The sequence below is a fragment of the Bos indicus x Bos taurus genome, chromosome 23, assembly GCF_003369695.1.
Source record: "Bos indicus x Bos taurus breed Angus x Brahman F1 hybrid chromosome 23, Bos_hybrid_MaternalHap_v2.0, whole genome shotgun sequence".
In the NCBI taxonomy this organism is placed as follows: Eukaryota; Metazoa; Chordata; class Mammalia; order Artiodactyla; family Bovidae; genus Bos; species Bos indicus x Bos taurus.
The window spans coordinates 1332579-1349830 of record NC_040098.1 but is presented as its reverse complement, the minus strand read 5'-3'; the positions used below and the strand labels follow the sequence as shown (position 1 = coordinate 1349830).

Here is a 17252-nt window from a genome sequence, read left to right as displayed (position 1 = left end):
TCCTGACCCAGAAATCAAATTGTGATCTCCTGCATTGCAGGTGGATTCTTTACCAGCTGAGCTACCAGGGAAGACCCAGAGCTATCATGCTGCTGCTAAGTCACTTCAGTCGTGTCTGACTCTGTGCGACCCCATGGACTGCAGCCTACCAGGCTGCTCCGTCCATGGGATTCTCCAGGAAAGAACTCTGGAGTGGGTAGCCATTTCCTTCTCCAATGCATGAAAGTGGAAAGTGAAAGTGAAGTCGCTCAGTCATGTCCGACTCTTAGCGACCCCATGGACTGCAGCCTACCAGGTTCCTCCATCCATGGGATTTTCCAGGCAACAGTACTGGAGTGGGGTGCCCTTGCCTTCTCCCCAGAGCTATCATATGACCCTGCAAATCCACTCCTTGGCATGTATCTGGAGAAAAGTATAGTCTGAAAAGATACATACACCCCAATGCTTATTACAGCACACTGTTTACAATAGGCAAGGTATGGAAGCAATTTAAATGTCCATCGAAATAAAAATGGATAAAGATGTGAATATATATACATATACACAATGGAATATTACTCAGCCATTAAAAACAATGAAATAATACCATTTGCAGCAACATGGATGAACCTAAAGATTTGTCATGGAGTGAAATAAGTCAGACAAAGAAAGAGAAATATTGTATGAGATCACTTATATGCAGAATCTTTTAAAAAATGATACAGAACAGAAACAGACTCACTGACTTAGAGAACAAACTTATGGTTACCAAGTGGAATGGTTGGGGGGGGCAAGGATAGTTAGGGAGTTTGGGGTTGACATGTACACACTGCTCTGTTTAAAATGGATAACCAGCAAGAACCTAATGTATAACATAGGAAATTCCACTCAGTATTATGTAACAATATAAATGATAAAATAATTTGAAAAGAATAGATACATGAATCACTTTGCTGTACACCTGAAACTAACAACATCATAAATCAACTATAATATAAATTATTTTTAATCAATAAATTTAAAAATAAAAATAAATAGCACAAGCACAAAGGAGAGGGATGTTATGCCAATCATTAGGGACTTCACCTAAGAACTTCTTCAAAGACTTAAATGGGTCTCAGTGTTTCAGGAAAATATCAGTATTCAGAATAAGTTCCTGTCATTATTGACTCAATGGACATGAGCTTGAGCAAATTCAGGGGAATAGTGATGGACAAAGAAGCCTGTCGTGCTGCAGTTCATGAGGTCACAAAGAGTTGAACACAACTTAGTGACCAAATAACAACAATCTCAATAGCCAAGAGAAGCACTTCAAAATTCCCAAAGACCCAACCCGTCTCCAACTTGTGGGAGCTTTACCAGAAATAATCATTCTTAAGATGAACCAAAATAGTAAGTGATCAAAAAATACAATCTATAATATTTGCTCATTGTTAGGGAAAATGCAATGTTTTTCTCAATAAATTAAGCGAAGTGAAATTTTTCATTTGCCAATATTTAATATGTATCTCAAGTTGGGTCTTTTGTACTTGAAATATTAAATTAATGTATTCTACTCATTCTTTTCCCTAATTTGTCCATTTTCTTGCAATAATAAAATGACTTTCCATTTTTAAAAGATTTTAAAGTCTTACCTTTATCAATAACATTACTTGTATTTTGAAACCATAGAATTTTTTTTCAATAAGCAATATAGAATACTTATATTCTTCACATGATCACCAAATCATCAACTCTAATTTTATAAAATAGAGTCAAGAGTCAGACCATGTTTGGCCCTGCATGGAAATCCTTACTAAAAATTTGGGACTTTATCTTAAGTGTGCTGCATGAGCAACTGAATAAGAATAACTAATTGTACTTGGACAAGTCCTTCTCTCAAGAAGATGGAGAAGAATAATGTATACACACACACAACAGTAGAGAATATATATATATATATACACTCTACTGTATATGTGTGTATATATATATAATACATATATATGTATGTGTACAATGTGTGTGCATATGTATAATAAAACATATATAATTATGGCATATACATATATACTTACATATACATGTATAGATGCTTAAAATAATGGGAAAACAAAACAATAACAAGGTAATTGTATATATACTCTGGGCAAAGATGATAATGGCTTGGCATGGATAGGATTAGTAGGAATAGAAAGAAATGGGTGAATTAAATGGTTGAGAAAAGATAAAGCCTGATGATTGCTTAGATATACTGAGCAAACTTCAGAGGATGCTGAGGGTTTTTGATATGCAACTAGGTAAGTTGTTGGTAATAGTGCTAGTCACTAAAATATGCAATTTAGAGCATTAAGTAGCATGGAGAAAGAGTTTAATTTTAAAAAAAAATGACTTTGAGACACTCGAGGAGATATTCCGCAGGCATTTAGATATGCATGTCAGAAGCTCACAATGGTTTGTGACAATTAAAATACACCATCAATATGTAGATGAAAAGACTTGCTGACTTGTCAAAGATGCTTTTCCACAAGAAAGAGGCAGAACTAGAACCCAAACGGAGGACTGGCTATAGGACTAACAGGTTGTTGTTGTTGTTGCTTAGTTGCTAAGTCATATCCAACTGTTGTGACCCCCATGGACAGAGGAATCTGCCAGGATCCTCTGTCCATGGGTTAGGACTAACAGGACTTTCATTCAAGCTGAAGGATACATCTGAGGGAAGCCTGTGGCTTCTTTTTGGGTACAAAATGAACATGCAAAATATTTAAATATAATAGTTTATTCAATAAACAATTACCAAGTACCTATCATGTGAAGCTGCTCAGTCGTGTCTGACTCTTTGTGATCCCATGGACTGTAGTCTACCAGGCTTCTCTGTCCATGGGATTTTCCAGGCAAGAGTACTGAAGTGGGTTGCCATTTCCTTCTTCAGGGGATCTTCCTTACCCAGGGATCAAACCCAGGTCTCCTGCATTGCAGGCAGACGCTTTACCCTCTAAGCCATAGAGTTTGGATTGGAATAGCTTAATTATTCTCTAAGTGGATTATCCCAAGTGTTACTTGTTTCTAATTCCAAAGAGGTTAGGTGGGAAGATCAGTATATATGTAATTTTGATGAAGACGGGAGTACATGCAGTCAAGCACATATCTTATTCTGAGGGCTTGTGCCAGTCACTTCCCTGGTGGCTCAGACCGTAAAGCGTCTGCCTGCAATGTGGGAGATCTGGGTTTGATCCCTGGGTCAGGAAGATCCCCTGGAGAAGGAAATGGCAACCCACTCCAATATTCTTGCCTGGAAAATCCCATGGACTGAGGAACCTGATAGGCTACAGTCCATGGGGTCACAAATAATCAGATATGACTGAGCAACTTCACGTTCACTTTCTGTGCCAGTCACAAGAAGTAGTCATCACTATTAAGAATGTTGGTACTTTGCTAGGCATGAAAAGGCAGATCAGGCTTATAAAATTGGTTCCTGAAAATACCTAGATACCTGAAGACCCGTTCTTCTAGTTTTTGCTCAAAGAATGCCTCATTTCTGCTCTCCATCATGCACTTCTTTCAGGGGGTGTTGAAAATCAACAGCTGCAGCAGTACATGGTTTAGTCCTTCTAGTGGTAGATGGCGACTGTCAATTTGTAGTTGTCACTTCTTAAAACGTAACTCATTATGTTCATCTCTGAAAAGAGATATCGGTCAGTCATATTTCCCCCTCATTACTCTTTGATTTTACCCTCTATGTCTTAAAACAATAAACTCTGCAATTACATATAATGACAATACAAATTGTGTGAAAGAAATGGTTGAAACTTTAGGTTCCAATATTTCATTAATATTATAAAAAGTTCAGAGCAGATAGGCTAAAAATGACTTTCACTTTGGATAAATATACACCTAGATTTTCCCCTCAGCAAATTCACTTCAAGCAGCCCACATTTTGGTTAACAAAATTAAAGCTACATTCTCACACATTTAGCTCATCAATTATTTGTTGTTGGACTCACCAATTATTATACCATCAGAGAGGAGTAAAATAAATTGTCTTATTTGCTAACCAAGCAAAGTAAAAAGAGAATGGAATCCAGGGGCTTCCTTCAGATAAAAGAAAATGAAAGAAAGTGAAGTTGCTCAGTCATGTTCGACTCTTTGTGACCCCATGGACTGTAGCCCACCAGGCTCCTCCATCCATGGAATTTTCTAGGCAAGAGTACTGGAGTGGGTTTCCATTTCCTTCTACAGGGATCTTCCTTATCCAGGGATCGAACCCGGGTCTCCCACATTGCAGGTAGACGCTTTACCGTCTGCTCACTGGGTGGAAAGATGGTGAGACAATTACAAATATATACGTTCTGTACTCTTGTAGCACATTTAAGATAAAGTCCCAAATTTTAGCAAGGAATTCCATATATATGTTAGGAAAGCTACTAAACTTTCTGAGTTATTGCTTTCTCATCTTAAAGGAAGATAACACTAACAACTATCTTGCAAGAAAATTGTATTTGCTAATAAAATACATAAAATGCCTAGCACTATACATGACCCCTAGTAGGTGTATCTTCATCTTTTTAGCAGGATAGGTATTTTATAATTAAATAATGAAAATTTGCATTATTATTATAGAGTCTTACAATAACTAAAAAGCATCTAACTTAACATATTCTCTTTGGGAATAAATAGCCATAAAGCAACATGTTCTTAAATATTTGAAAGATGCTTTTAAATAGAATGATATTCCTTTAAGAAATGAGAAATCTGAGTCCAACAAACTGAGTGGCTCAGAGCCAATGTGAACTTTAATCAATCTGTTATAATGCTCTTTTATGATTATATGATGGGAAACTACAGACACTTGTGATTTGTAATAATAGAGATCAATTTAGGTTTCTCACATTAATCTGCACTTTTTGCAAATTGGTTTGCAGTATGTGAAAAATAAGTGACAAGAGCTGTCTTTTTTGTTGCAGTGTGATTAAAAAATTTTGATATTCTTTTTCATATCTCAGAAATATAAGCAACTAGTTATCTAGCAAAATGTGAGCATAAGAGCTATGCCCTAGATAATCTTTATGACGCACTATGTTCTTTCTGAACTGCTCTCTAATGTCAATTTACTCTGAAGATAGCATGTTAAACCTACTACTGGGAGCATAAACATTAAAATTTTATTTTCCAGGTAAATAATACAGACTTTTCATAAATTGGCACCTTGTTCCTGAGCTTCATTTCCCCTCTAACAACCTCAATGTTCATAGTATCTCTATAGCAATCAGAGAACATCATCTTGCAAGTCCTGGGTACAGTCTGGTCATCATGTAGTTAACTTCTCCACCTGGTGTTTTGGTATCTATAAGACAGCTCACAGGATATGGCTCAGAATATTATCTATAGCCTTTGAGAAACAACTAAACGTCCTTGACTATGTTTAATGACTACGTTATTATTATTTAGTCTCCTTAGACTGTTTTCCTTTGCTTCAGCATTTCTCACTTCTCTGATTAAATTTATTCTTTGACTAAAGTTTTCCACAAGCAAAAGGTAGGCAGAAGGCATGGTTGGGGCTGGGGATGTGGGCAAGGATCATAGAGTCCTGCTCCATTTCGGTACAAAATAATTAATACAGGCAACATTTTAAAGAATATGAGTTCTCTGGGTTAAACAGGGCCTGAATTCTTAGTCGTGCCATATATTTACTCAGAAAATAAGCTATTTGATTCAGTGTTAGAGTTCAATCCAAGTCAATTGAATGATGGAAGTTAGTAACTCCCTTCTGCAGGCTTTCCTCAGTGTTTTCCTCAAATGTCTATTACAACTGTCGTAATTTATGACATGTTAGTGTTGTCCTGTGATCTCCTCAAGGCTCTTTAAACCATCTTCATATGCAGGGCTTAGTATAAGGACTGGCACATATGAGATCTGAAGGAAAAATAAGAAAATTTTATTTAATGAATGCTTTATTTGCCTACTTTCCTTCCTATCATATACTGTCAGTCAGTTCAGTCACTCAGTCCTGTCTGACTCTTTGTGACTCCATGGACTGCAGCATGCCAGGCTCCCTGTCCATCTCCAACTCTCAGAGTTTACCCAAATTCGTGTCCATTGAGTTGGTGATGCCATCCAACCATCTCATCCTCTGTCATCCCCTTCGCCTCCCACCTTCAATCTTTCCCAGCATCATGGTCTTTTCAAATGAGTCAGTTTGCATCAGGTGGCCAAAGTATTGGAGTTTCAGCTTCAGTGTAAGTCCTTCCAACAAATATTCAGGACTAATTTCCTTTAGGATACACTGAGTGGATCTCCTTGCAGTCCAAGGGACTCTCAAGAGTCTCCTCCAACACTACAGTTCAAAAGCATAAGTTCTTTGGAGCTCAGCTTTCATTACATACTGTAAGGTACATTAAAATCTGGATTGGGAAACCCAACCAGAAATGGTAGGGATTTGATCAAATCAGTTGAACTCTACTTCTCATATCTTTATTTGCTTTTTCCTGAGTCACAATTCAGTAAACCATTCCAGTAATTTCCAACTTGGCAGTGAGTGTGTTACCTTTTCTAAGGAAAAATGTATTTATTTGCTCTATTCATATGCATAGAGTAGCTAGTGCTTCTCGGGAAACAATGATCTTGATATTGAGAGAATTTTACTTTATCATTTTCCAAAAGTAAAAAGAAAGATCTCTAAATTTTATTGTCTGCAATGATTTTTTAATAGCATCCTTCATAGAAATTGAAACATTTGACCAGGACTCCGAAATTTGTATGGAGTCCTAAAATATTTTAAATCTACTCTATCTTCTAAATAGAAGAACCGCAAGAAGACAGACAAATTCGAAGTGCACCTGGATCTTTGTAAGTTCACATTTTAGAGAATTCCCATCATTACCACTTTATAATAATTTGTCTATCCCTATGTGCAAGGTTCTATGGTGGACTTAAGTTGAAATCACTCTGAATTTCTAAAAATTACTTATTTCTCTGAATTAATTCAAGAGCTTCTGGTGAGCAGTGAGGGTATTGGCTGGCGACACAAGGCTCACTGACACACTAGATGATTCATGACCAAGGAGACTGTTTATTGAGTCAGTGCTTTCCAGTCCAGACCCAAAGACCAAAACTTGAGTGAGAGAAGCTGGCTTCTATTATATTGTGGTGTAGACGTGACTCACTATATGTAGCCATTCTGATATTAAGAAAAATATAGATCAAGGAAATACGCACAGATAGATATAGTATTCCCCTGACCTTTTATTATTGAAAAGATGTAAACAATGGGCCCAAGATCTGAATTAAGTGAAATTGATTTCTTCTGCTAATGGTAAGGACGCTTAGACTGCGAGGACTTCAGTTTGCCTTTTTTGTTAACATTGAAGTGGAATATGGCCTTTGTAGCCTGACACCAAATTAAATCTCAGAGACTGAATTTGGGGTGAAGCAGAAAAGAACAGACTTGGGCCCATGCCTCTTCCGTCAGTCGGGGGAGGGTCCTGCTGGGCCCGCCAGGCACCCGGCAAGTGGGGCCACTCGGTTTGCCCGGCAGGCCCAGTGGTGAGCCCAGGGCGGGGAAGAGAGGTCGGGCTCCGCAGTCCCGCAGCCTTGAGGAGCCTCCAGCCGCAGCCTGTGTGCGGACCCGGCTGGGTCGCCTCGCTCGAGAGCGTGTCCCCAGGATGAGAGCCTTGGGGTCGGGCTAGAAAAAGACGGCTCTGCGGAGGACAGACAGGCGAGAAGGGCGGGCTGGGCGCCTCCGCTACATGCGGTGAGGCCGCCGCCCGCCGGCCCCGACCGCGGGCCAGGGACGCGGAAGGCTCCGGGGTGGCTGGGCCGGCCGGCGCCCCCGGGCCACCCCCGTGTCTGCGTGGCCTGTGTTCCCGCCAGACCGCCGCGTCTCGGTCTTCCGGCCCCCGGAGCGCCTGCGCCCCTCGCCGTGCTGGCGCACCGCCCCCAGTCGCGGCCGGCACTGCCCAGGCCCGCAAGGGGCCAACCTCGCCCACGTCCCCAGTCTGGCGCCGAACTGGCCTCGTCTCGCGGGGGTGCAGTCTCCCTGCCTCTTGGCCGGCGGCCCGCCGGGCGGAGTGCCCTTCGTGTGCCTGGGGGCAGCTGGGCACGCAAGGCTGCGCGTGGGGGCGTAGGACAGCAGTACCGGAGTGTTCTCCCGGCTCCGGGTACTGGCGCTGGAGGTTGCCAGCCCCGAGAGGGGCACCCCCCGCCACCCAGGGCGGGTGCCCGGACCGGCCCTGTGCTGGAGGCCTCTGACGGTGAGATCCCTTGGCGGGTCCCGGGGGCCTACTTGAATCCGGATCATTTTGAACGGCCCAGGGGCCCCTAGTGGTGGCGCCCAGCCACCACGCCTCCACCATCAGTTTGCTGTTCGGGAGAGCTGTTGTTGGAGAAGGCAATGGCAACCCACTCCAGTACTCTTGTCTGGAAAATCCCGTGGACTGAGGAGCCTGGTAGGCTGCAGTCCATGGGGTCGCTAAGAGTCAGACACGACTGAGCGACTTCACTTCCACTTTTCACTTTCCTGCATTGGAGAAGGAAATGGCAACGCACTCCAGTGTTCTTGCCTGGAGAATCCCAGGGATGGCAGAGCCTGGTGGGCTGCTGTCTATGGGGTCGCACAGAGCCAGACACGACTGAGGCGACTTAGCAGCAGCAGCGACAGCAGAGTTGTTGTTATGTAGTTGCTAAGTCATATCTGACTCTTTTGTGACCCTATGGAATGTAGCTCGCCAGGTTCCTCCATTCATGGAATTTCTCAGGCAAGAATACCGGAGTGGATTGTCATTTCCTTCTCCAGGATAACTTCTTGACCCAGGGACTGAACTGGTGAATTCTACATTTGCAGGCAGACTATCACTGAGCCACCAAGGAAGCCTCCTGGAGCTTTAGATAAAGTCAAATAAAACTAAGTCAGTGAGTTTTTATTATGTGCTCTGTGACACGTCCCCAAGATTATGCCAGTTTAAAAGATGTGACAAATCTGGGAGAAGATGTGGCAGTTACGACTGTGTTGTTTCGCTCTTCTGCAGGAACATTCAGCATCTAAGAAATAATCCAGGACTTCCACCCCCTGGGAAACTTGAAGCCTATATTATTTGCAGCTCCTAAAACACATAAATTGCAACTCAGGGATCTTCAACACCTTAGACCAAATGAAGCAAAAGGTGGTACATTCCCTTTGTTAAATACAGTAATAGAATAGGGTAGATTTTATCTTCTACCACCAGAGGGTGAAGAAATTGACATATTCTTGATAATTCATAGACAAAATATAAAATTCACATTATATGAGGCTGACAAGGCACTTTCAAGCTTCGAAGCAAGATTTATTTTCCCTTCCAGTACATCAAAGAAACTTTTCTTTAATTCCAATGAAGTACACAGATAACATTATTCTCCAAAATGTCTATGTTGAGAAAGTCCAGCAGCTCAGACTTAAGTTCCTGTCTTCAAGAGATACTGTGAAAAAGACCAATACCTACAATCCCCCATCAAAAAAACATGATCTGGACTGTGGCCTGTAAGTGTTTCCTGTAAAAGTCCAGAGTGTAAATACTTTAGGCTTTGCGCCAGTATGGTCACAATCACGAAAGTAATCAAGCAAGTCTTCCTTTGTAGAGAAAAGGCAACCACATACAGTGTTTTAATAAATAAGCATACTTGTATTCTAAAAAAACCGCATTTATTAAAACAGACAGCTGGCCAAATCTGGCTCAAAGGTCTTAGTTTTCCAACCCCTGATCCAGGTATATCTATATTCTGACCCAAAGTAACATTTCTCATATTTATCTAGGGTCTCACTTTTATGCCTCAACATATATTGCAATAAACATAAGCATGTACCTTAAAGCATTTCCCTCGTGGCTCAGACAATAAAGAATAAATAGTGAAAGAGATGAAACCCTTCATTTATCATCATATATCATTTGTAATGAAGGTATTCTAATGAAGGATATCCTTAGACACCTAATGTTCACCCCTTTAATGCTATTTTCCCCTACATTGATCCAACTTTTGTTCATTTTTCTATATTGTAGGTCATTATTCCTTGCCTTATAGTAAGTACAATTTAAATTTTTTCTTATTATGTTTGCTGAAGACATTTTTTAGAGGCACTTGAACTTTCCAGAGGTATATGCCCTCAGTCTGCAGTGATTTTCCAGTTATTTCCATTACCACCACCTTTTATATCAGCTATCGATGTCAGTGTGTGTCTTTCTAGTAATTCCTCTTCTTAGTCCCATATTTCCTCCCACCAAAATCCAGTCTGCTTTCTAATAAAGAACTGAATTCTGATTGAAAGGCCTAAATAACCTAGCTTCTGGGACTGTATAAATCACCACAGACCCCTTGGCCCTTTGGAAAAGCACTATGTTTCCCTTATGGGTACACAGACTTTACAGAAACTATTTTTCACAATACCCAAAAGCTTGGTTGCTTTTCTTGTCTGTTGGCCAGGTCCCAGAACATTGAGGTTACTGGAAATCAGAATAAACATAAACGATGAATTGTCCTAGTGTACTAATACCTCTTTATTTTCCAACTTGTTTATTGGAAAAACTGATAGAAGATTTTTCTTTACTTATTTGGCTACTGAAACTTACTTTCACTAACTTGGATAGTTTAGCACAATGAACCTCAAACTTAGACCCTGATCGGTGGCCACAACCTTTATGGCATCAGGGACTGGTTTCATGGAAGACAATGTTTCCATAGACCAGGGGTGTGGGAAGGTTTGGGGATGATTCAAGTGCACTTTATTTCTAACTTAATGCTGCTGCTGATCTGACAGGAGGTACCAATCCATGGCCCAGAGGCTGGGGACCCTTGATCTAGGGAACCATGTAAAAAATGCCAAACCCTGGGTCTCAACCTTTAGAGTTTCTAATCATTTGATTTTGGAGATAGAAAACAGACATTAGGCATTTTGGTTCTGGTTTCATTTCAAGATTTCTAGATTATTCTAATGTTAATCAGTGGCTAAAAACTGCTGTTTTCCCCTATCCAGTTTCTTTTAGGAGTCTGTGTAAAGAATAAGGAAGGGGTGATTTACCTTGATGCTCCTCTTTTTTTTTTTAATATGGACTTTCTGTTTAAATGTTCTTAACTTTCTGTGCTTTGACAAATGCCATGCTGGCTTATTTCTAAGTGGTTGCATTTCAAAATATATGCTTTTTTGGATGATCTCACCATGTGAAACATGTAGTAAAGCTAGACCTTCAGTGTTAAGATGCTTTACTCTCTTTTCTACTATTGCATTGTAAGTAACTGCTTTCAATAACTGTGAAGCAAAATGAATTTTACTATCTATCTGTTGTTCATAGCACCAGAAGAATGGGCCACGACTCACTCCAGCCTGAAAGCACCTCCGTCAAGGTCAGCCCGAGGGGGATACAGGGAGCACCCCTATGGTAGATACTGAGGGTTCTCCTCACCTGTGACCTCACCTCAAAGACAGTTCATAGCCTGTGGTCTCCACATAAACAACAACATGACAAGTAATAGTCCTTTTTTTTGTTCCTATTCTAGGGATAACTGCCCATGATTGCTCCCATATATTTCTTGTATTTCCCCTATACAGTTGGCATGACAATGACACTATTATTATTTTACAAGACAGACTAAAAAAGATGTTGGCAAGCATCGTCTATAAACCATCATTCAGTAGGATGATATGCTCTGGGTTGTTTTCATTGTTGTGTGTAATCTTTTTCTCTCTCTCTCTTTTTTTTTTTTTTTCAAATTTAACAAAGAGCATGAATCTCTTAACAGACTTTGAGTCTCCATCAGAAAAACTTTGTTTAAGTTTACTAAAAGACTGTAACACAACATTTGAACTAGCTATAATAAAAGTTGTAGATAAGATGTTTTAACCTGTCTTTTAATATCTGTTAGTTAGATGAAGCTGTTTGATATTAAGTTTGTAAATTTAATTTTAAATGCTGTTTTAATGGGGTTGCAAACAAGAAGCTACTGTATGTATGTAGCTAACTGAATTTGTTTAGTGTTTTAACCTGTATTTGTTTAAAAAGGAAACACACACACACACACACACACACACACACACACACACACACATAAAGTTCCATGTGTAAGTTTCTCTAAATAGGAAACCACAATTTGTCAAATATGTTTGCCATAATTTGTCAATAAAGCTGAAAGCTTTTGTAAAAACTAAATTTGGAATTACTTGTTTTCTAGCTTTAAATGCCTGCTTTATTTCTTCTTCAAGATATGCCTAAAATGTTTTCTATTTAAAAATTACAAAAATGAACCCAAGCCTGTTTTAAGATATTTGTGTAATACATTAAAAGTGTACTAATAACTTATGGTTGTTAAATAATTTAAAAGTTAGAAAACTAAACTGTTACATGAATCATGGTTAGTAGACACTAATGTATAACATGTTAATGGAAAAAAATGGATTTAGAATAATAAATGGATTTTAAACTATCCTCTAAGCTTTATCTTGCTAAACACAAATTCTGGTTGACTTGTTTGCATTAGCTTGTCTCTCGTGAGAAAGAGTAATGGAGTATAAAGAGGTAAGATTACTACTTACCACTGTCTAAATGCCTAGTTCTTCAACCTTTGAGTTTCCCGCACATTAAATATCCCATCCAACATGTAAGCATTGCGTAGATTCACTTTATTGTTTTCACTCAAAGGAATATGTGGTCTTCATTTGCGTAGTTTACAACAATTTGTTTTGACAAACAAATCATCAGTGTCACTGGCCACTTGTTGCTATTCAACCTCAAAAACTCTATTTGTAATTTTCAGTGCTAAATATCACCTCCCTTGAAGGCAGTTTAGAGGGCTGATATTTCTTTTGAGACTATCAGACTTGATGGCTGATGATTGTTAACGAAATATGTCGCAGGACTCAAAGGATGACTAAACGTTAAAACAGGTAACACTAATAGTAACTCTGTAATTTTGCTATGCAACAGTAATGTTAAATATTCTCAGTTATTAAGTTCCTGATAGTTAAAAAAGTAAACCTACAAAAACATAACAAATAGGTATATAGGTTATTAAAACAACTAATTAACGTTAACTAGAGGCACCAAAATTATTTTACAATATATAACCCTCAAGGTAATAAACAGAACTAAAATTAACAATAATAGTAATGCAACTCTTGTTAACATCAAATGTAAGCTAAATTTTGATGGAACAAAGAAAATGAAAGACTCGGTGGTAGGGATGAATGCCAAAACTGTTAATCTCTTAAAAATGATTTTTTTTTTTGTTTATGGTGGCTTTTGTCAATGTAATTGGTTTACTTTTTTGCTGCTAACCAGCTTAGGCATATTGCTGTTCAGTTTTTGCAGCTGGAGTTGCATGCTGATAGTTTTATGAAGTATGTGTCTGTCATCAATTAAATGTCTAACATTTATGTTTCACAAAGTGCTATTGAGTTGTATTTAATTTGTACTCTATTTTTTTTTCAATATTTCAGGTAACCACAAGCAAAGAGCACATAGTTGAATAACAGGTGTGATGAGCTAAGAAGCACAGAGGTAAGATTATTTTTATCCAGAGAAAGATAGATAATCTTCACCAACATGAAGCTGTGCAGCAAGCTAAAACACCAAATGTCACTTGTTGAAATACTAAAGGTTTACTTTGTTGTCTAGGAATTGAGATATTTGTATCTTCTTTTGAATAAAGTGATCTAATTTTGTATTTACTGGCAAAGTTTTCTGAGCTTAGTCAGACGCTTGTCAAATGAAACATGAATTTGTAGTTAATCTACAGCCCTTTTGCTATGAGCTTCTATATATTACCTCTTCTTCACTGTACAAAGAAAAAGTGTTAACAATTTTATTCTGCAGGTATAAGAAAAGGAAATCACAATTGTTGACTGAGATAGAGGGGATGGGAAAGGAAGCCCCATAACCAACTCCTTGCCTACTCTCTGTCAATAAGATACTATTTATTAACATTGATATTTAGTCAAATAAATAAACTTACCATCATTTTCCTCATTATCCCATTAAATTTATCAGTAAACTCCTTGTTTCTTATCTGTTGCTGTATTTGATTCAGCAAATATTTCTAAGTACAAAGCACTATTGGGAACTGAAACTTAATTTCTTTTTTTTTAATATAAATTTATTTATTTTAATTGGAGGTTAATTACTTTACAATATTGTTCTATACACAAAGAGCAGAAATCTCTAGTCAATAAACCTCAGACTGAAAACAATGCACTGCCAGTTTTGGGATCCACAGACAGACCTGAGAATTGACATGATCTTGCCAGGATGCTTGAAACCAAGATAAAACCCAAGTTTTCTCCTGCTGGGTCTGGTCCTCTTATCACCACACAAGCATTCCTAATATATTGTAGCCTTAAACTAATGCCATAGGCAAGGGATGAGAGAGCCAGAAGATTTCTCATGACTGGACGGAGCAAAGAGGCTGAGAGACTCAGGGACTAATAGGGGCAGCTTATGCAGGGAGGAGGAGAAGGCATGGCACCCCACTCCAGTACTCTTGCCTGGAAAATCCCATGGACGGTGGAGCCTGGTGGACTACAGTCCATGAGGTCACGAAGAGTCGGACATGACTGAATGACTTCACTTTCCCTTTTCACTTTCATGCATTGGAGAAGGAAATGGCAACCCACTCAGGTGTTCTTGCCTAGAGAATCCCAGGGATAGAGGAACCTGGTGGGCTGCTGTCTATGGGGTTGCACAGAATTGGACATGACTGAAGCAACTTAGCAGTATGCAGGGAGGAGGAAGGGAGGGCTGCCTGGGGAGGGAATGGGCTGAAGCAGATCTTGGAGTCCAAACAGCTCAGGATGTGCCTAGAGGAGCAGGTCAATGGGCCATGAGGGTCCAATTCATGAAGGCACCGAGCAAAAGCAAAGCCTGGAGAGATGGGGTTGAGTCAAGTCAGAGTCGTCCCTGAGTACTGTACTAAATTGTTTAGATTTTATGGGAAAAATAAAAGGAAGCCACTGTAGGTTTGAATCAGAAGAAATATTCCCAAGAAAATAAGGCAAAACTTACATTAAGTCTTATAGTTAAGAACTGCCTTTACATCTGAGCGAGCTTTTCTAAGACCCAAACTGTTAAAATAACTGTTTAATACCTTATATTTCCTGGTGGCTCAGCAGTAAAGAATCCACCTGTAATGCAGGAGACCCCAGTTTGATTCCTAGGTTGGGAAGATCCCCTGGAGAAGTGATAGGCTACCCACTCCAGTATTCATGGGCTTCTCTGGTGGCTCAGATGATAAAGAATCTGCCTGCAATGCAGGATACCTGGCTTGATCCCTGGGTTGGGAAGATCTCCTGGAGAAGAGGCATGGCAACCCACTCCAGTATTCTTGCCTGGAGAATCCCCATGGACAGAGCAGCCTGGTAGGCTACAGTCCATGGAGTTGCAGTCAGACATGACCGAGTGACTAAGCACATAAGATAAATAAATAATGAGAACCTACTGTATAGCTTAGGGAACCCTACTCAGTACTCTATGGTGACCTAAATGGGAAAGAAATCCAAGAAAAGAGAAGATATATGTATACATATAACTGATTCATTTTGCTATACCTTAGAAACTAACACAACATTGTAAAGCAACTATAATAAATACTAGTCTATCAGTCATATCTGACTCTTCAGGCTCCTCTGTTCATGGAATTCTCCAGACAGGAATACAGGAGTGGGTAGCCATTCCCTTCTCCAGGGAATCTTCCTGATGCAAGGATCAAACTCAGATCTCCTACATTGCAGGCAGGTTCTTTAGAATCTGAGCCATGAGGGAACCCCAAAGCAGCTATGCTTCAATAAAATTAACTTTAAAAAAGGTTTAAAAAATTACTCTTTTTATAAACCAAGGGGAGAGGAATCTTTAATCCAGTATCCTGCATATTCTTCTTCTTTGATCCTTTTTAAACAGTAGGCTTTATTTTGTAAAGCCAGATAGAGAAATCAGTTGCAATTTGTTACTATTTGGATATATTAATAATATGTTTTTGTCTCCACTGTAATTATTTTATGTTGCTGTTATTGTCATTGTATACGCCATGATTCTCTAATCATTCAGACTTGATCTTCTAATGCATTAACTCAGAGCAGGACTATCACAGCAGAAATGCCAATGTTGAACAAGAGAAAATATTCTTGGCTATTTAAGTTAAAAGTAAGAGTTTTTAAAGTTCAAAAACAATGATTTGTAAGAAAGGAGATTTTTAGTTTCAAAACCTGTGTTTTGAGTAGGTTCAGAATAAGACATAAAAGAGTATATTTTAAAGACTCCTATCCAAAAATAAAGAACAAATTATTTAATGAATTAATAAAGACTCCTATCCACCTCCATATATCTATAAGACAAATATTGTTCAGACTGAGAAGAAAGCTCAAGAGATAGCAATATCTAAGATACTAGTATAAAGACATCAGTGTGGTCTTGAATCTGAGTCTATACACTAAATCAATTATTCAATAAAAGCCTTACGCTCAGATAGGCTTAGAACACAAAAGAAATATTTGTCTAGAGTGGAGCCTGGAGAGGATTCACTGAGTTCAGCTTCACTGAATTTCCCCATCTCAGTGTATTTTAGGTGCAATCATCTAAGAAAACATTTGTATAGAATGTTTCTACATGCTGGCAGGCTTGGAGCTTATGTGGCAGAGAGCCACTCACAGACACCTCTGCCGGAAGGCAGGGAAGGAAGTTGCAGCATTAGCTTTGACCAGCACTGACCAGGATGTATAAATATAATGATGTATTAACATTGCAGTCACTTATCACATAACTTTCCCAACTCAAAATAAGCAGAAATGAACACAGTAGGTTTCTCTGGCAACAGAGAATGAGAATTTCCCTACGTCAGTGGTCTCTCAGCAGAAACTTTCGATAGAATGAAAACTGTTCATTGTGGCCCTAACTAGTGGACATCTGCCCAATTGGAGGGAGCTTTCTTTTGTCAGTGATACTGGTCCCATTGGATCCTTTCATGGAATCATGTCCCCTCTCACTCATTTCAAAGTGTTGTCTTCCAAAGATGGCAGAAACAGGTACTATGCCAGTTCAGGAGCCAGTGTCTGTATAGATATTCTCATGTCTGACATTTGTCTGTGTAAGTTACATGACATATCAAGCTCTCTAAATTACAGTTGACATTATTCATGTCCATCCTCCACACAGTCTTTCAGATAATGCTATAGCTCTTGGTACACTAATGATCCTGTGACATCAGGGAGCTCAACAAAGCACCAAAGGTAGCTAGTTTGGGCACTAAACACTAATAAGTAAGAAAGTCTTTATACCTACTCATGT

At 39.2% G+C, this 17252-nt stretch overlaps 1 protein-coding gene across 12 annotated transcripts in view; it reads left to right on the top strand.

Moving 5' to 3' along the window:
* Nucleotides 1–17252, top strand: part of KHDRBS2 (KH RNA binding domain containing, signal transduction associated 2) — a 768231-nt gene that overhangs the window by 674466 nt on the left and 76513 nt on the right. For 2 of the 12 annotated variants that reach the window (XR_003508070.1, XR_003508069.1), the window contains exons 9-11: nucleotides 9990–10010; nucleotides 11277–11328; nucleotides 13418–13478. Coding sequence is in view for 7 of the 12 variants with exons in the window: in XM_027524583.1 (XP_027380384.1) it covers nucleotides 9990–10010; nucleotides 11277–11374 (119 nt within the window). In the remaining 5 variants the exon portion in view is untranslated. Of the gene's footprint in view, nucleotides 1–9989; nucleotides 10011–11276; nucleotides 12406–12735; nucleotides 12866–13417; nucleotides 13645–17252 lie in introns of those variants that run through there. The other 10 variants (XM_027524587.1, XM_027524588.1, XR_003508065.1 and 7 more) reach the window with 9 other exon arrangements.